General features: G+C 39.4%; 1 protein-coding gene across 4 annotated transcripts in view; it reads right to left on the reverse strand.

Moving 5' to 3' along the window:
* The window catches only part of LOC117164253 (Hormone receptor 3), a 117745-nt gene extending 97546 nt beyond the window's left edge, over positions 1-20199 (reverse strand). For 3 of the 4 annotated variants that reach the window (XR_013058760.1, XM_076619767.1, XM_076619766.1), the window contains exon 1: positions 16383-20199. Coding sequence is in view for 3 of the 4 variants with exons in the window: in XM_076619767.1 (XP_076475882.1) it covers positions 16383-16620 (238 nt within the window). In the remaining variant the exon portion in view is untranslated. The remainder of the gene's footprint in view (positions 1-16382) is intronic. The other variant, XM_076619771.1, reaches the window with a different exon arrangement.
* Positions 20200-20843: the final 644 nt, after the last annotated feature.

Raw genomic sequence — 20843 nt, forward strand, 5'->3', positions numbered from 1 at the left:
ATATAAAAGAAAAGTAATAAACAAACAAACGGTACGTTTAACGTTACACGTTGTAAATTTCGTTCTTTTACGATCTAACACACGGTCTCGAGATTTTTTGCCGACCTTATATGGCACGATCAGCGATCGTTGCGCAAATCTTTAATACAGCGTACTTGCATTTTATCGTTCCTTGATCTTTCTCCGCGTGTTGCCTTTACGCCCGCAGGCAAAGCCTCCAGTGCGTGTAAACCGTCGTCGTGCGATGCTTATAATTTAACATAAGTTACAATTGACAACGTAATGTCTTTTGATTTGCGCGCGCAGCCTCCAGTCGTCGTAATGCGGCGACGCGAAACGGCCCGCCGTAAAACACGAAATTACGATGATTTATCGCGCACGAATACAGGGGGGATTTTCGCAAGACGTTCAATGATACCAAGTGCCGTGCTAACGGGATTAATTTCGTTCCGATATCACGATATTTTACACTTCGTTAAATTCGATTACATCTATTAATCATTCGACGTTCATCCGAATCGTTCTGTTTATCGTCCTTCCAGTTGTATAAAACGTGTCCATGAATTGTGCACTTGTATAGAGGAAGGCTGAACTTTGCAATAGGTAATATAAATTTTGTAGAAAGAATGACGAATCGCGCAGTGTCGTGCTTCGCATAAAAATGCGTTGGTATTAATCGGTAATGAAATGAAGTCGTAGCAAACGCGTATAAAAAAATGTATCTTAATGATAACTCACTTGAACAATATTATAGAGTTTTTGTAATTTTGATAGCGGAACACAATGTGAAGACTTATTTCATTGTAACAAATTTGTATCGTATTGAAAGGAGGCTTAGACGTTTCATAAATGCATGGATATTAACTAAGAGTGTTTAAAACTAATGGAACAATTAAACGATTTAATCAGTTTCTTCGTCAAACAATTTTTTTTCTATTGTGGTTCGTGTGTAGTTTAGAAGATTTTTCTTGAATCTTTAGAGAAATAGAGGAAATTTCTATTAATATCTCTGTTAAGGAAAAGATGAACATTTACATTGTTATGCATTCTGTAATATTACTTATTATTTCAGAAAATACGAAACAAAAATTGAAAAGCTCCATTAAATAAACAAATAAGTAATCGAAACAGAAAAACCTTTTTCATTCGTCAGTTTCAATTTCCGAATACAAACAACCGTTCAGCGTGAGAACCAAGAGAGAATTATTCGCAGAACGCGCGAACACGATACACGCGACATTTCAACGGCCGTAAAAAGAATTAAGTTGAACGAATTCGAATGAATATTCGCTATTGATCGGTCAAACTGCCTCGTCCACGCTTAATACGTGATATAATAACAAGCGTGACAACGCGTAACAATTAATTTTATTATATTAAAAGACCGTTTCTTTTTCGACGATATGAGTTTTATAACTATTATTAAGTACATAAATTTATCTAATAAAGTGTCGTTATCACATCGTCTATGTGATAAAGTACCTAATTTACTTGATAATCGATATTGACACTAATTAAGAAGTTTATCGAGAAACAAATTCTTCTTTATAATACTTGAATTAAAATAAGAAAAAGAACTGCAGAATAAAACAGAGTATTTCAGAAAAGAATTATAAACAAAGATATCATAAAAAAGAAAGTACACGTTATAATAAATGTTATTAATTTTGGTCAAAGTTATCCAAGTAACTAATCAAAAACAAAAATGATTCTATTACTGTTAGGATTAGGGTCAGGATTAGGCCTGTTACCCTAGAATTGCCATAGAAAAGTCCATTGTATGCCCCAAAAAAAAAAAAATGAGATTAATATCTCCAGCTTCTAACATTTTACTCAACCCACGCCCTATATTCATAATCATTTACTAAAATTCTAAAAAGATTTAGAAATACGTGTTACGTTCTTACTACAAAAAGAATTAGAAAAAAATCAGTAAACACTTTTTTTAACAAAAAAATTTCCACACCTAAATCGTCCTCAATGTGGCGGCGCGGCGGCTCAAACGCTACTTGCAGAAAATACGCAGCGTTCCAGTGAACAATTTGAGAGAGCATTATATAATAGTTTAACGATTCGCGAACACGAACCTGCAACGCTCGCGAACGCAAAGACCGCCGCTTCTTGCTGGTCGCTCGTTGCACCGCGAAGAGGGGAAATCATTGATATCGGCGCAAAGAGGAAAATTTATCCTCGTCCTCGAGCAACGTCCCCGAGGACAGTGAGAGTATACCGCGCGGCGCATTGGTTGCACGTGTGCGTGCGCTCTCATGCAATACGCGTCGTCGAACGCGACTTCATGCAAAATTTCAAATTTTCCTCTTCGCAGCTATTAAACATCGCGAAACCATTCTGTTTCTAACTCTTTCACCTTCTAGCTTCTTCTTTTTTGCTCTATAGTTTTTAGTCACGTAGTAAGTCGTTGTATTGTGTTTTCTTGTTGGCGAGATCTATGTTCTTTTCGTCTTTCTTTCTTGGCTCGCGTAGCAGTACCGTGGACTTTGTACTTGGATTTCGTAACTTGCAAGATACGTTTACATCACGTACCTTCTTGCTTTTTATTGAAGCTGATACTGAAGGTAGCTGGGCGGTATTTTTTTCAGTTTTTTTTTTACGGCTAATATATCCTCTGATATCGGTGTTAAGTTTTATAGCATATTGTGTATGGTTATTAATTTTCATTTCATAAGGGTCAAAGGTCGAAATTATTTATATCGACTATACAGAGTATTTCGTAAAGAGGTAAAAAAGGTAATTCTACGTATATAAATCAAAAACATAAAAGAGTTTTATACGAAGTTCTTTTTTACGAAGAACTGACTTTAAATATTAAGTACCGTGTTAATTATGTTCATATATATGTATTGGGTAATGATAAACATTCTCAACAATTTCAAAAATAATAAAATTGATGATACATCGGTAGCCAGCTTTACTACAAGTTCCCCATTATCCAATACTATAAGCACAAACGTAGGTACAAATATTAGCATACAAGAAGAAAAACTTTCAACTTATTTTTTCACGTAGGATCTGGGTTATAATATCAGCAACAGGGCACACTGGTAATTCACGTGGATTCATTGTCACGAATAGAACGAGATTTTCACAGCGAGAAAAATGTATTACTTCGTTTTGTTGGACGTTAACGAAGCAACCGCTATTGTATGCATGTTTGGACTCCAAACAAATCCCGAGATCGCAATCCTCGTTTTGCTACTCTGTTCCAAGCGTTAGGAAAGTTATGTAGTTGTGAAATAAATTCGTGACCGGACTGCCAGGTGACTTCGATCACTGGTAACACTGTTATCCGCTCCGCTGAATTATACATTTTTCTCTGTGTGGGCTACAACGCAAAGCATCGATGACACCACGCGGCCTTACGGGAAACTTTAACGAGATGTATCGGTGCTATTTCGTTAATTCCGTGAAGGTACTCACCAAACGGTTCTCGAAAACTCTCATGTAAGCACGTGAAACAGGGACAAGGAACTTACCTGAAAAGTAAAAAATGATAACGATTAGTATTACGACGTTTTTTTTTTTAATTGAATCGCTGCTACAATTATGGGTAATGACACAGTGAAATTTAGATTAGTTAGTTGCGATTCGAATTTGATACATGTACATCATAGTGAATAGGCGTGTATATCTTTTAACTGCTGCGGTATTATCGTAGAGTACTCTAAATGATATTAAATGATATCTATGTAAGTATTGTTACAATGTTCGTTCGCGAATAACACGCGATACTAATCTTCAATTGGGTGCGGCCTTCTCATTTTCTAATTACATACATAATGCTAAAGATAGTCTTGGTTTAGGAATGGGTTTACAAATCAAATGCAGTCTGAGAATATAATAGAATCTTGTCAACGTGTTTAAATTTTTACATATTGAAACATAAGATAATAACGGTAATAAGAATCATATACAAATTTGAGGCTAAGTGCAATTTTTTACAATAACATAATTAACCGATTTAATTTTTATATTAATCCAACGAGGGAAACATTTTTTGTGCAATTATTACGTGCAATTCCTAAATATGTATATTTATTTCGATATGTCTATTTTGAAATAAAAATTCTTGTATTTATTTTATGATGACTTTTATTTCTAATTTCTTTATTGGAATGCAGCAAAACTTATATTTTATCGTAGCAATTAAGGGATATTAATTTCGTAAATATATAGTCAATTACTTACTAGTTAATGTATGCACATACCAATTTCATTGTCTACTAAATGAATACATTTACTAAAAATAGTAGACACTTATATTCTTCTCGACACTTTCGCTAAACTGTCACGTAAATGCATACATTGAAACGTCAGCATATACCTTTACTAAATTTTACGCTTTCACTGTCATATATGCAAGGAAAGGGTGGTTCGAGAGTTCGTAGCTTACAAGTGAACGAGCCAGCGAGCCTTAAATGAAGAAAATTTATCTATTTTTCAAGGTAAACGGCAATTTCTTACTTCAACAATGCTAATTACTTCTCTTAGTCATTTATTAAAATTATCAGTTGCTTATTATAATTCAACGATAAGAAGTTTTCAACTTTTTGTATTTAAATAGAGAGATATATGGACAAATTTTGAACAAATGTAACGAAAATTGTTTCAAGTTCTATTTCGGAACTTTGCATCTCGAATGTTGTAATTTAAACTTCATGTAATACCATAACAACCTTTGATAATATGATATCATAATTCCATAATGATATGATAACTATAATATTTATCAATGACGTAATACCATAAACAAACTCTACTCCGTGTTACATTGAATGTAATATGTCCACATTGTCCACCAGTTACCCGGACAGTATATTCATCACATTTGTTAAATAAATTATGTTCCATAATGGTTACAAAATTACAAAAATTATTATTATAAAGAAAAATTCGTAACATAAAAGAATATTGCGAAATATATCATAATCATGTACCAACAAATGTCAACAATTTTTCATAATTTTTTATTCCTTTTTGTACTCAAAATATCGAACGACTCAAACGAAAAATCCATCCTAGATCACAGCAACCCACGCAACATAAAATATAGTAGACATTCAATCCAGTAGATTTCAATCTCGATCAAACGAGCTCGTCAACGTGAGTTCACGCGCATCCTTCGCCCACCCTTCGAGTGAAAAATCGAAGCTCGGTAGGCGCGCGTATTCGCGGACCGATCGTTCCCATCGAACATCGTTTTCCCGTCGAAACGTTCCTTTCATTGCCGTTCCCGTTCGTGCGAAGAAAAGACTTGGTCGCACGTCGCAAATACAGCTTCGAGCTATTATTACGCGCTCATTTACAACCCCCTTAGCCCCGTACCTTGAGCAAAGAACAAAACGGAAGCTCGGTCTTTTACAAGAAAAAGGCAGCGCACCGTCGTGAGCCGAGAGCCGCGGTGCCGTGAGCCGTTCCCGTCTCGGTTGATGTGAAACGAAGTTTTTTAAAAGGCACCGTCATGCAACTATCAACGTGCATCGCGAGGCCTTCTCGTTTCTTTGCGTTTGTTCGGCTGGCCGAGAGACCGTGCACGCTCCTAACGTAAGGAGCGATTGTTGTCGGCAATAGGCCTGTCGCAATCGGAAGTTTCGTCTTGCAACCGTCGCTCGGCCGTTTCGCTTCGGTACGCCGGCGAGAGCCAACAATCCCGCTCCAACGATTCACCGGAATCGGAGAGAGACCATTTCGATGAACATCTCTCCAGGTTCGTCCCGAAGATTTCTTTCTTTTTATTTTTTTCTTTTTAGGGGGAGGGGGGGACGTAGAAGGTTGATTGCTTGGCTGAGATTCGAAGACGAGTGATTTGGTGGATGATTACTCCGATAACTGGACCGTTCGGATATTTTAGCACTCTTTCTTAATATAATTGCATGTAAAAGTGTGTGTATGTATAATCGTACGGGAACAAATACACGTCAATTAGCGTACGTTTAAATAAACGTTAAAAATGTTTGTCTATGCTTCCTTTTGTCAGCGATTTTAGAATATTTCAGTTTAATTTTCATTTCATATTTTTAGCGGAAAAAACCACCGATATAAGTGACAAGAAAGATACAAGCGAAAACATGGAGATAGATTGCATATACTCGATAATGTCGAGTGAATGAATTTTTAATTCGTAGTTGCATAGGATCTTTGATTTATTGAATAATCATTGGATCGATTGAATGTTCTGTGCAGTCACGGCAACTCGCATCAGCGTTGAGCCCAAGGAAATTTATCATTCAGGAAAATGGAATTGAAAAGGAGCTAAATGCGGACAGTCCGTTACGCTTCTAATAAAAATCGTTAAACTCAAAATAGGCGTGCTCGATACGAGTTTAATCGGACTTTGCCCTGATTTATAAGCCAATGGAAAATAGGTCTCGGATCGTTAACCACTCGGGAGTCCTTGAGCGTATAAGGCGTTTTATACTCCGAGTAAACGATCGAGGGAAAGTCACAATACTTAGTTTACGATACACCAAAGGCGTAACTGTCTTCCAACCATAGGCGTTCAACCTGTTCCAACGAACCATTAACCATTCCTCCCGGAATCTCTTCAATTTGCATATCTTTCAATTAACGAATATCTCTCCTTATTGAAATGCAAACATGAAACACTGGAAAGAAAATATGAAATACATTTCTACAGAAACGAACTTGACACCTGCAAATTCACACAATTCCATAATACAAACTTAACTTGAAATTCCTTATTCGATCACAAGTATATTTCGAATACGTAAAAATCTCAAAAATGAAGGAAATTAAACGAAAATCGCTAAGTACATTCTTATCATGGAAAAAGCGCGAATTTGAAACATGGTATTCGAATCGGTGATTCCCATATCCACCAATAAAATATTCGAACAAGGTGGCTGACTATAGCGCCGCACTTGGAGCCGCCTTAGTCGGTAAAGTTGAACATCGACGATAACTCCCTCACAGTTATCAACGGTCCCGGTCGATACAACAACCGTTCTCTAAGCGCCAGTCGGCTTCGTAAGATTGGTCCACGATGATCGTGGCGTCAGCAGCGTCATCTGACGTGGTATTCAGTACCATTGCGGCGACCGGCCTTGCAAGGCTGCAGGCCATCGAACTCTTGGCCTACTGCCGCGCTACGTAATACGTGTACATGATGCGCGAGAACGAGGATAACCGGCATGCAAGAGGGAAAAAGGACGAGCGATTCTCGGTGGGAGCGGTCTCTAACTCTGAAAATCTGAAAGAGTGGTGGGCGAGGCCAGTGCTGTACGATCAAGGTGTGCGACCACTTCAGACACGCTGTCCAGTATGAGTTTCCGAAATTTCATTTCACGGGATAGGGTCAGAGATGCAATTAAATGATGCTTCAAACGAAATCGAAAAATTGCAAATTGCTAGAATAATTTGGAAAGGTTCCAATATTGTGGCTAAGTTGAAGGTAAAGCATCGCCTTGAACAAAACTGTGCAGTAATAAACGGTAATTGAAACGGCAGTTGGTACTAGGAAAATATTTGAATGTAAATATACAGAAGACTTCAAATAAATGTTTGTTATACTAAGGAAGGTTTCTTTGAAACGAAGTTTGTTTCAATATCTGTTGATTATTGACAATTTATTACACCTGGCTTAGCTTGATCCTCTATCTAAAAGAATTTTCCTTCTACTCCATTTTCTTTTTCATTAGTGATGATAATTTACCTACTTTTTACCTATGCCATGTTTTATACAAATGCTATAAAGTACTACTACAACAAGTATAGCAAAATGAAGAAATTATAATACATTTAATAAATACATTATTATTTATGTATTATGTATAAACGAATACGTAAGTAGAGTCTGTATTTGTAACCATCAACCAAACCTTCAAGAGCGACGATGCCAAGTTACAGTTTCATTACCATTACTACCTAAAATCTAGCACCCTATCTAACCAACCCTCTAACCAAACCTAACCCAAATCCGTATTATGCAAACACCAGTCTCCAAATTACGATGGCCGGGAAACAAATAAAACGGTTCCGGCGATAATCGACAACGAGCAAGAGCCCACCAGCAAGGTAGCAGAGAATTGCACCGGTACCATAATGGCGAAGCCCGAATGCACGAAACGCAAAGTGCCCTTTGCCGCGGTTATTCGTCGTTCGCAATATTCCTGAGCCATTCAACGTCCCGGCATTCCTGCGACGCGCGTATAAAAAAGCTTTCAGTCGGTGAGAGGCGGTTCGTTTTATAAATGGGGAAGCAGCACGGTATGCTCGGGAAAAAGGGGAGGAAGTGGTGACGTCGGCACAAGGAATTTCATCATATAACTAGAATGCAAGGTATCAGTCGGTTTTAAGCGCGCCACAGGAGGCCAAACCGTGCCACGGTCGCGTTTCGAAGCGGGGCTTCGCTGTCGGACGCACTTTTACCCTACATCGTTCTGTAAGCTCGTTAACGAGACGAGTCTCGTGCGCAAACCTGACGGCCGTAAGAAGGGAATTAGATTGTTAAGGGTGTGAATTACTCCCTCGTCTCTCCTTCAACAGAAATCTTTATCCTTTCGCTCTTTTTAAATGTTACGCGTTTCACTGTTTCACACATGCTTCCTTTACTAGGGTGAGCGGTTTAGCGATTGTATGGTTGTGTGTTTATGTGAGTGACGTGATTCATGCAACAATGGGAATTTAATGACCGTAATTTTTGCGTGGACACGTTTACAATAAAAACTGGGTGCTCGTTTTTGCCATGTTTGTAGTCTCGTTTTTATTAGTGTCTTTTTTTTTGTGAAATGTTGTTGGTAGTTGCAAAAAGAAATACGGAAAAAGCGTGATGTATTTGTTTTTTGCTTTTTTTTGTTTTTCTCTCTCTCTCCTTTTTTGTTTTTACTAGAAAGAAATTCCAAAATTCAATACGCTGTGAAAACTTAAAAAATAGGTATTATTTTTTTAGAGATAAACCTCTGCAGAGTTATAAATTGTTCCTCTTTTTCAATTTCATTAAAAAATTGTGTTTAGCTAAAAGTGATATGAAAATCGCAAAATCAACAAAAATGGACTTTATCATATTGTTTCCCTGCGGTCTTCATATATTTTCTCTGAAGAGCCATTCGAGGCACGATTCATTTACACACCATGTATTTTCGATGCTGATGAGAGTTCAACGCTTAATGGAATATTCTGTCGTGTTACGTCGTTTATTGCGCTCGTGAACAACACGGTACCAGGTTTTTAATTACTTTTTCTCCATTAAAAATTCTAAATTTAAAACTGTTTCCTCGCGTGTCGTAATTTTATAACTATTTCTTTCAATTTTACAAATATAACGAAAATTGAGACTGGATATGATTACGAATTCCTGCTCGAGATAAATGTAGCGAAAAGAAAAAAGAAATTTATATGCAAAGAAGCTCTTTCAGAGTAGACTGCTCGATTGAATGTAACTGAACTGTAAACAGGTCTGATACACGAAAGTGCACTCTACTTTGCCAGAATTTCCTTTCCCCTTGGCGGCTTCCATCTGTTTACGTCTATTTACCAAACTAGGCTTGAATTGCTCGACGTACTACTTGCCCGCTCGTTTGATGTGTCCCGAAGGAAATCGCGAGACACTATGAACTAACCCTTGATATAAAGTATAACTTGGAAATATCTCCTTGTCGTTGAACTTCGGTTCAGCAACATTTTTGTAGTTCAAACTTTGGGAAAATCGAATTTCTCTGATCCGCATAATTTTCTTCAATAAATACAATAAACAGAATTTCGTTGAATCATACATAGCAGCCTCATTCGTTAATTTGATTTTGATTATCAATAGCATAAACTTTGAAAAATAAATACACCACACAAATAATTCAATGCGTCGCTCAGTAACCGAACCATAAAAAATTCTAAAGATAAAGTTTCCTGGATTAAAATGCATTGCATATTCAATATCATCCACTAGACTTTTATTGATCGCTCAACTTCCATAGCACAGTTACCTCTAAAAATACTAATTGCTTCGTTTCAACAAATAATTCCATACAATCACGGATTTCTCCTTTACGAAACAAATATCGGCCATTTAAAATCTCTCTGAAATTAACCGCATCGTCCAACAATGGTCGAAAAAGAGAATATTCAGGGGAATCCTACCAAAAATTCACACGATGAATGCGACGACTGTGTGTATTAATTCTATTATATCCTTTAACACTTTGCGTAATAGATGCTAGAAACTGATAAACGGACAAACATCGGCGGAATATATAACGTACATTTGCTTGGTGTGTGGCCGACACGAACAGTTAATGGCAAACTGCCTGACCCCGTAACCCTCAGACCTAACAGATATACTAGTGTGATTAATGCCTGGACGCGTTACTTCGAAGTTTCCCTTTTCCGTAAAACCGGTGCACTAGGTACACGTGTATGATATGATCGTAACGTAATATCGGGCGACATTAATCAGTTCACAGCAACAATTTCGTTCATCGTCCTCAACCTTTTCGCTCGACGAACAGAATCTTTGTCTCGCAATTATTAATCGTATCGCAAGATTCCAGATGAAAAGGAAACTTAATGTGCAAGATCTAAATTTGTTCGTGTTGTTAGATCGTATTTATAGAAGCGACGATGATTATTTTCGCGTGTTTCATGGAAACACGGGAATAACTTCCGATGTTTACTTCGTTCTTTGCGAAGGGGTTAATGAAGAGAAATATTCTTTTTCTTTGGTTGCATTTTATTTGCACGGTGTCTTTGCCTTGCAGAAATTACTTTTTACGGTGTAAAAAGTACAAGATGTTTGGGAATATCCGTGGAATCTCCTTTCATCCTTCCAATTTGAAAGCCATCTCGCGGAGGCGTTTATCGACCCAGCGATAATGACGCTAAACCGCACAAATTGATGTTAATTCGACCTTTGGAACGATGAGATTTTAAAACTTGAGAACAACAGACACCGGTATTCCCTTTCTTTCGCTATAAAGAATGTTTAAAACACGCGATATTTCGATCGATTCTGATAAATGAATATATTAGGTTGCATTTTACAATTTTGCAACATTCAATAACGATTTTCGTTTATGCATAGTTTTATTAACAAACACTCTACTATCAATCATTCAATGATGTTTAAAGCAACAACGTTTTACATTTTTAAAGCGCAATATAAATTTTTTTATACAGATATAAATTTGTTAAAACTGTCATCGAAATGGCAAGAGCACGAATCAATAAATTTAGCGAAATCATGATCAAGAAAGATATATCAATAAAAATGATTCATACTTTGATTACAAAATTTCATTACTAAAGTAACAGTTAAGTAATGAAATAAGGAATCGATATAAAGTATGTTCAAAACAGTTCAGGTGTAATTCCTAAGCAGAATGCTTAGAAAAACGTGCAAAGCACAAAACATCAAGCCGGCCGATTATCGATGGTATGTACGGAACACGTGCGGTAAATAGCAAAGTGCCTGACCTCGTAACCTGTAGATCCTAGAGATGTGCTTCGTTATTTCAGCATAATACATGAACAGGTAGCCCAACGTAAGAAAGCTTGACAATAAAGATAAACTCTGCAAAAACGCAGAAGGACCTTAACCTACGGCAAGACAAGTCAAATGATCTATTAAGTGAAACAAAGTCGCACGCTTTACATAACGACAATAATCGAGCCGTGACAATTAAACGCGACACATGTTAGATAATTATTCGTGATCGCGGACGAGGATTAATTACCTTGTTAAACGATATTCGAGCACGATTGGTGAGTATCAGCGGTAAGCAACGAAATCGTTGACCTAGTAACATTTGCGAATACCTCTCCGATCGAAAAATAGATGTTTTCGATTCTGGGAAATGAATAACATCGAATATCGCTATTCGACTTCCGTCGGAATAACGGTAAAAATAATTTTAGAAATGAATTGTCGTAGAAAAAATATTCTCCACGGAAACGTCTCCGGTTTTCCGGAGAATCCGCGACAAATTTTGTTTGCCCTGGCCAAAATCACAAAAGGATAAAAAAATACACTTTGTTTTTCATCAAACAACAATAATAAAAGCCAGCAGAACCTACAAAATTCGTATTAAATCGAGGATGAAACCTTCGGAAAGCAGAGTGAACGCAAGGATGGAATGTGCGAGTGTAAAAATAAACGAACGATGGGTCGTTAATGCAACGGTACAAACCGCTAACAAGGCGTGCTCGCGTGGATTCGGCGTAAGGCAAATATTATAACCGACGAAGGATACGCCTCTAAACGCCTATGAATGGTTAATGAACAGAGAATATTACAACAAATATTGCCTCGTAAAGTTTCCCATGGTACCGGACATGAGCTACAAACGGCAAAGTGCCTGGCCTCCTAACCTCTAGACCCGGCGCGAGATGTACCTTGAGAAATGGTTGCTCGCGTGAGCATCGATTCATTCGAAGTCTTCCTTTTTCCGTTATGCGTAATACGCGTGCATGACGCCGCGCGCTTCGCCGCGGTCCGGGACGAAGGCGATTAAAACGGCGCTTTTAACGCGCGAAAGCTTCGTCTGCGCGCCGCAGTCATCGTAATATCGTAATAATAAGGCGGTTAAAAAATTGCCCGGTTAACTGTGATTCTAGCACCCGCTTGCGGCTGCCTCCGCGCACCTTCGCCACAACCGGTTCCATTATCTTGCCGAACCGAGTCTCAATGTATTCGCCATTGAACGACCGGCGTGTTACGATAACAGATCCGTCGACGCGCTACCACAGTACTGTTAAGTAATATTTCGTGTCAGCGATTGGGTTGACTGGCAGGAAGACAATGGACAATAATTTATGACTGTACGAATATATTCCTGATTGGTTGGTATTTTTGGAGTGTTAATATGCTTCGCTTGCACGTTGACACTGATAAAAGACTGTTTTATTTTTATTACTGTGGAATGTCCTTTTTCAAATTAACCTGCTCGCTTCCACAGTAGTTTAGTAAACCAATAAGAACAATACAACTGCGCAGCGTATGTGTTGGGCAAGTTCTGGAGCGTTGCCTAAGGTTCCTTTTATTACTTCATATCACAGCTTTGGTTCCAAATCAAATTCATATGTTTTAACTCTTATTTAGTGGAATGACGATTAGGTGACTCATAACTGTTTGGATTACCTCATGTAATTTTGGAGGGGTGATTTTTATCTTTTCCTTCGCACGATAATGCTTATTGATTACCGATACTTGTTAATTAAGGTATATAATGCAAATTGATATCAGATATGTTAACATTTCTGTATATTATTACTAGATTCAAAAGTTGCATTTGCATGAAAAAATAACAAACTACATAAACAAGACTAGCATGAAAAAGAGACACGAAAGTGACTAAGTAAGTAAAAATATATTGCAATACGCCTTAAGTTTCAAAATCATCCTCCACTGTATCTAACTTTCAATAAAATTCCAATATTTCTTCCTCCAGACTTTCCGCTACCCCTCGATTCACCGTTGTAAAGTTCCAGCGATGCTCGATGGAAACGTGAAGCGTAAAAACAAAAGGCGATATCGTGCGCGATACTGCATCGCGGCAACAGCGGTTACCCATAAGCCGTAACAATGAATCAAGCTAATGTAGACGGAACTGGCTGGTTCGCGGGAGAAGAAGTCGATGACGGCGACAACGTCTGCTAGATATAAAGAAAAAGGAGCAACCGTATATCGATTGTAAATCAGTGGCAAATCCTGCCGGTAGAGGGATCGCAATTTTTCCACGGTTCGACGAATTCGCGCCGCTTCGTCCCGGGGCAAACGTTTTCCTTCCACTCGAACGAGCCGCGTGTTTCAAAGAGAACGGTGAGACAGCACGTGGTGGGTACTCGCGGATCACCGAAGTAACGGTGTCCGGTAACCGCGTCAGAGCCGGTGCTAGCGGTACTCGAAAGCGTTCCGTTACTCGACCGACAGATCCGCTAACGCGACTCGCGCTCTCTCCTTCCCGCCGCTAGCCATTCTCTGCCCCTTTCTCTCCCCGCCATGGGATGAGAAGCGTGCACGAAAAGCGCCGGCATATCGGGCCGCTCCGTCTCGCTGTACAACCCGCGACGAGTAATGGCCCTTCATTACGCGGCCAAAGCGAACAACCGACCTCGACCATCTCTTTCCTCTCTGTAGCTAACTCAACTTTGATTTATACCCGCTGCCACGTGGACCTTGCCCCTCTCGTATCAACAGTCTTTTTATATTAACGGACGCTTTCTTCTTTTACTTTGGTGCTTGGAATTTGGTCGTTATTACATTGAGGAAGATATGGAAGTTTAACATGTTCAATTGAGGTACTTGTATAATACGATGGGGCCAGAATATCGCGAAGTCGCAATTATGGATATTGAAGCATTTATGGAGAATTTAAATGTGCACAGATATTTATACAAGGCATTCAATGTAAGATATTCGTTATAATATTCAAGGGACAAATACCTGTTCAGACTGCATTTTTTAACTGTGTTCATAAAAATAAGAACTTAGAAACGGAAGAGTTCTTTTTGCAAAATATGGTAACAAATATTTATATCAGAATTTTTTTCTCTTCCTAAATAGAGGGAATGGTGATTAATATTTGCGATCCATCTTTTTGTTATAAAAATTTCAGTGTTAGAATATTTCTTTAAATTACAAATTTTATCAATGAACACCATCTTCTTTTGAGTGGCTGCCACTATTCGATAGTATAATTTTGGCTCGTAAGCCAATATACCGTTGATCGTAGATGAAATCTAATGGTTTGATAGAAGTTTCGACGCTGACTTGGCCATTCGATATGGTAATAGCGGATTCTGAACGTTCCTGATCCCGTGAGGAGTGGCTCTGGCTGCGTGAACAGCATTCGGCTATGCGAATTAAAAAACGATTCAGACTGGCGTAGTTCGTTATTAGTTATCGCAAAATGTTCACGTTGCGATGGCATCACCGATATGGATGGTTGCTAGACAGGTTTTATTTTTGTATTGCGTTTCCGCGTACAGACAGACGGACTGTTTGCCTAAGATGTTTATCATCTGATTGGATCGAAGATGGATCGATGATTTCGTTAATAGAAAAATGATGCAGTTGCGATTTATGTCAGGAAGTGGAGTAGGTCCTAGCACAAATCTTTCTAATGTGTATATTTAGCGCCTGATAGTTGCTAAATATTTCTAAAGAAATAATTATAACGAAGCTGATTTAGTATCTGAATTAATAGAGGAACCTGATATTTTTATATAAGAGAATCTTCAAATGGAAGAATTATTTATAGAGATCTCTTATAGTGATTATTTTATACTTATAAAAAAATAGATAAATGGCACAATACTGTGTACATACTAATTATATTCAAGACACTGAATAAATATCAGTGAAGATAATAAAGGATAAAATACCCATGTAGAAGTAACATTTTTACTATGCACGAACTTTTTAATGTGACAAATTATGTAACTTCTGTCTACAGCTGAAACCATTTCAATAGTACAAATTCTTTGAAGTGAATATTATCTGGTTTTATTTCAATTTAAAGGTACGACAAATTCGTGCGTTACAATTTAGCAACAAAAGCCGACTGATCGAATAAGCAAGGACGTAGAGTTGCGTAATTCCCGAGCATACTTTTAATTACGAATTTGCCAAATTGAATTTCTTTTATGAAAATTTACGTAATATGATCGAGAAACTGCTTCGAGCCCCTTCGTACGTCTGAATCAATTGATTCAGTAATTACTTTACGATCATTTAACCGGGCCAAAATTAATTTCGTTAATTAAAATGCGACGCGGTATCGCAGAAGTTCAAAGCATTCCCCAGGAAACATTACGTGTTCGACATTGATCCGTTTTAGTTTGGCGATGCGCCATGTAAGGGCCCTTCTATGTAGATATTATCGCGTTACAGTCGGAGCATTCTCGAATATCTGAAACTTTCACCTATATTTTATAATCAATGCTTTATAGTTGCCATTTAATCGATTCATTTAATTAGTACACGACATCAATAAGAAGTATATTCTTGGATATTATCTTATATCGATATGGACTGAAACCTGCAAGCTTCTTCTGTTAGAGAAACCTCCACATGGCATCAGTTTGACTTTAAGAGAACAGAAAGGATCAAGACACAAAGAAGTATGTATTTGACTCGCTGAACCCATTCAACTTGCAAATGATCGTCAAGTTTCTATCTACTCCCTAGTCAATGATATAGACGTAAAGTAACATTCAACGCTCTATGTTAATATTACATCAATATTACATCCTGCTTTCTTTACGAAAAAGATTCTAGAGAGATGACAATCACACGAAGCAGGCGTTAAAAGTATCCTTAATGCCTCTAATCGAATAAAAGTAATTTAAATTGAGATGCCCATAGATCTTAAATATAACCCTACCGGAAGATCTCGATCGTTTCCTATTCGTACCTGTGCCCGTGATCGGTGGAGACGCCAACTGCGAGCTGCTTATATCCGGTGGTTGTTGATTTTGTTGAGTTTGTTGCTGTGGTTGCGACTGTTGCTGTTGTTGCTGCGGACTATTCGCAGCTACCTGCACGGAACCCGGACTTGCCGCGCTTTCCGCCATTTTATCTTTTTCTTTTTTTTTCCTTACGTTCCTCCTTTCTTCGATTCGCGTTGCGACTTTTTTCCCTCTTTTTCGCATGCAGTTGCTCTTTAAACTTCCATTAACGACAGCCGCGACATTTTTCTGGCGTTCGAGGGGAGGAAAACGTGATTCGAACGTGATCGGTTGTTACACTGTTCCCGTTTTCGCTTCGAAGCTCGGCGATTCGATGCGACGAGGCGAGTAGATGCTGAACGTATTGGATCAGGCACGTCTCTATCTCGCTCCGCAGGTGGAAAATTGTTACCCTGACTCGTACCTGCGCACAGCTCGCCGCTTCTGCTCGATTAACGAATTTCTTCACACTTTTCGATCATAGATGTATATATATATCGTTTTTTGTAGTTTTCTCTTTACACGTTACAAGATAGTACTTTTTTTTTTACATATATCTTTTATTCGTGTTATCACGATAGACCTTTTAACAACGCGTCCGTCCGTATGCTGCCTCTGGTATCTTCTCCTCTCTTATCCTGGTTTATTGCTGATGGACTTTCCCTCTCTTTCAGTCGTGCCTCCCTTGTTTTACGATCAGGCTATCGTTGTCAACGGCCTGAACCAGCACATTACGCTCTTACAAGGAGAAAATTCCTCGACGGTTGCCACGCAATCCCGTTTGACATCAGAGGACATTACGACGGCTTCGAATCGCGATCCAGATGCCATCTCTTCCGCGAACGAGATTAAAGATGCACTGTCAAGGACTGCCCCTGTGTACCGTTCGATCGATCGTACTGTCGACCCGGCAAAAGTTCGACGATTCGATTAGTTTGGCAAGCTAGTCAACGGTATGTATTAATTCTTCCCGTGGTCGCATTCGTGCGATCGAATCAATGGCGGCTAATACGTTAACGAGATCGATGGTGCATCGAGAATGCAAGACATGAGAAGGTAATCGGTATACGATCAATTTTTGCTGACCTTCGTGTACTTTTCTCGTGTATAGTCGATCGTTATCATTCTGTGCTGATCTTGATCACGATTCGTTCTCTGGACAATGAGATGAGTAAGAAGGGGAGTCCTTTAATCACGATAAATAAAACTTCATAAAAATTTCGAGAGGAAGAAAGACGATGAAATTCGAGTCGAAAGTATGTACGAATATCGTTCGCCGTTGAAAGAGTTTCTTCTTTCTCTCTTCGATCAGTCGTCGATTTTTTCAGTCACTTGGATAAAGTTTTGTCTTCGAGCTATATCTTCAGTCCCCTTTTGAAAATGAAAGGGAACAAGGTGAAAAACTAGGAATTTCGGGCACACCCAAGAGAATAACAAGCGAAAAATCGCGAAAAAGAAGGGAAGCTTATAAGATACAACAATATATATGTTTCTTCGTCGATCAGTCGAGAGAAGAGAATAATCTCGAGGCACTGTTTATCGTATCGATCGCAAAACGTTGTCGACCTTCGTTACTTTGTAATGAAAGAGATCGACGTCGATCCTCTTTCACGATAAAGACGAAGGGAAAGGAAGTTGAAACAATTAAGGTACGCGAGATAAATTTGAGAACAAGATACAAGGATTGTAACAACGATTGCGTTACGTGTCCACGATCCACGTATCAATAATCAGTCAATCGAGAAAGGCATAAAATTTAGGCACTCTTCACCTTGTATCAACGATATCTTAATTCAGTTACTTGACTCGATCTACTAGACGATCCAATGAAACTAAAGAACCGCGAGAAACGATCGAGATTAATAATAATATACCCTGAACACGGTAACGTTGGCGATAAATGCTAAAAAACAAAAGAAGTAAAAAATCTCCAAAGCGGAGTAACGAATACGGAAAAGATAGAAAAAGGCAAAGGGAATAGAGAGTCTGGAAATTTTTACACCTAGAACGATCAGTCAGAAGTACCGATTGAAAATACTTAGGCACTCGTTTGTCCTTATATACGTTATGTACGTGTATTTACGTATTTGCGTTGTGTACATATGTATGTGTACCGTGTTGATATCGACCCTTTCGTATCCTCGAACGTTACCCCTGTCAGGGGAGACACGAAATGGAATTACGAATACCCCGACGCGGCACGCCAACAAACGCAGGGGAGAAAAGCTGAAATAGGGTGGCGAGGAAAGAAAGACGGCTAGGGTAGTAGGAGTGGAACGGCGAGTCGATAGGTCAGTGGGTCTCGTTCAAAGAACGACTCTCTTCGATTCACCCGCGCGTTCGTACGCGCAGCTACGTCGCCCTCCTGCCTTCTAATGCCCACTTCCTCCACCGGTCGGTGTCCTCTGATGCGTCAATTTACCTAGTCGATTCGATATCTAGTAGTAACAGCAACAGTAGAAAAAAGGAAAAAGAAATGTGGCGGCAGAAACAAGGTGGGGCAACGAGTCGATAGGTCAGTAGGTCTCGTTCAGAGAACTGTTCTTCGAGGGAGTTTCATCCAGTTCGCACTTTCGGTTTCAATGTTTCTGCTCGTTAATCTGGATACACTAATTGCAGAACCGCGCGTCGTGAGTTTTCTAATCTTCTTAAAGATATATACGCGTCACTGGCAGGGATAAGACACAATTAACGACGTTGACTCACGAATTTTTCCCGAATAAAAAAAACACTTTGCACGAACGACTGTCAGCTTTGTTTTCTCGTAACTTATAGAAGTAATGGCTTGTTGAGGGCTGTGTCCGTTGATAATCGTCTGTATGTTTGACAAAGGTTGAAGTTTGGAGACGACCCTTAACACTTTTTTGGGGTTGCTGATCCAAATCTCAAGGAACGAGGTGCACGCGTTTATGTGCGACCTTCGCCACGACTAATTCGGTAGCTACGGTCTTCGGTCGATATTCCGTTAACAACCAGCTTCGTCGTTCAACACGACGTCGTGCAACGTAGCGAAACAATTTGATACCCGCGTTCGCGTTTCCTGTTCCTTCACATTTCGCCTCGTCCCGATCGTCCACTCTTCGATCGATTTCCTTCATCGGACTAACGTCCCACGGAGCAAACCACCAATTATCGTTATTTCAACAAGTATTATAATATCACGTAATTTCAATAGTTCTTTGAGGAACACGATAACACGATAGACGATATCAGTCTCAGTTGTAAAATGCGACGAAAGTTCAGTCATCGACTAGACGACGTTTTCCAAGCTTCAAGTATTCACACGAGGGAGCACTGCGAAGGATCATCGCATGCTCGAACGATGTTTCCTTAATCATTGTCCAATCTCTCGAATCTCGATGAAGGTGCCACGACTCACGATCCACCTGATTTCCATAATTTTTAATATCACACGATAGATTTAGTGTCAAGCTCTGCTCCGAGATGAATTTTGGCCAAGGATCACGATACTCGTACACAGAGAACGAGTCAGACCGCCAGTCGGATCTACTTGGCCTCGTGGGCTTTACGTCATTGTCGTCTCCGTCATCCTGGCTCGCTGGTACGTGATCGTTCGTCCCCTCGATTCTGGCAGGAACACAACACGGTACCACGAAAACAACACTTGCAAGAGAACCCACGTCGCAGCTGTCGCGCGTAGATCGCGTCACGAACGGGATCACCCTCGGATGTTTCGAAAAAAAGCTCGTGGTGATGTCGTTTCAGAGCTGAACGTCTCGTTTCGGCTATGCACTTCACGGGGAACCAGTGGCTCGAGCTTAAAGCGACCGTCAGCAGATGGCAGCCAGTGTTGAGCCACCGTTCACTACCACCCCGCCCGGATAACACTGATTCATATATCCATTTCCCTCGTAACTGATTGTCCCTCTACTCAACATCCCTCGTCAACTGATCCGGCCACCGCTCTAATGTACCAACGTCTCACACTTTCTTCCCGTGTTTCGCGACGATTTCTATGGGGTCACATCGCTGATAGAAATTACCCGAAATATATCGAAATGTTCTATCTCCGAGGCCTGTGTAAGAGGGAGAGTTTCATTGGTTCAACACGATTCAGGGATGAGACGCGCACGCGCCACCACTGCGCGCTCTGGCTAGTATTCGTTCGATCCGTTACCAGCTTGTATTCTTCGGTCAGATAGACTCTTCCGTCTTCGAGGCGATAAAGTTACACTCGTATCTCGTATCGTTCCTTTCATTTATGAAGATAATGTAAGTTAATTTTGAGGAATTCAATTCGATATTCTTCGTTCTTCGAGTGGCGAGGTTGGTTTCTAGTAATTTTACGGGTATAAAATAAAATTCGGCGAGAGAGTTGAAAAGAAACGGGTTGTCTGTCGATACGAAGGGTCGTGCCCCTTTAAGGTGAGATTGCCTCTACGATAATATATTTGTCCTGGCCTCGT

Source organism: Bombus vancouverensis, chromosome 7 (assembly GCF_051014615.1).
Source record: "Bombus vancouverensis nearcticus chromosome 7, iyBomVanc1_principal, whole genome shotgun sequence".
Lineage (NCBI taxonomy): Eukaryota > Metazoa > Arthropoda > Insecta > Hymenoptera > Apidae > Bombus > Bombus vancouverensis.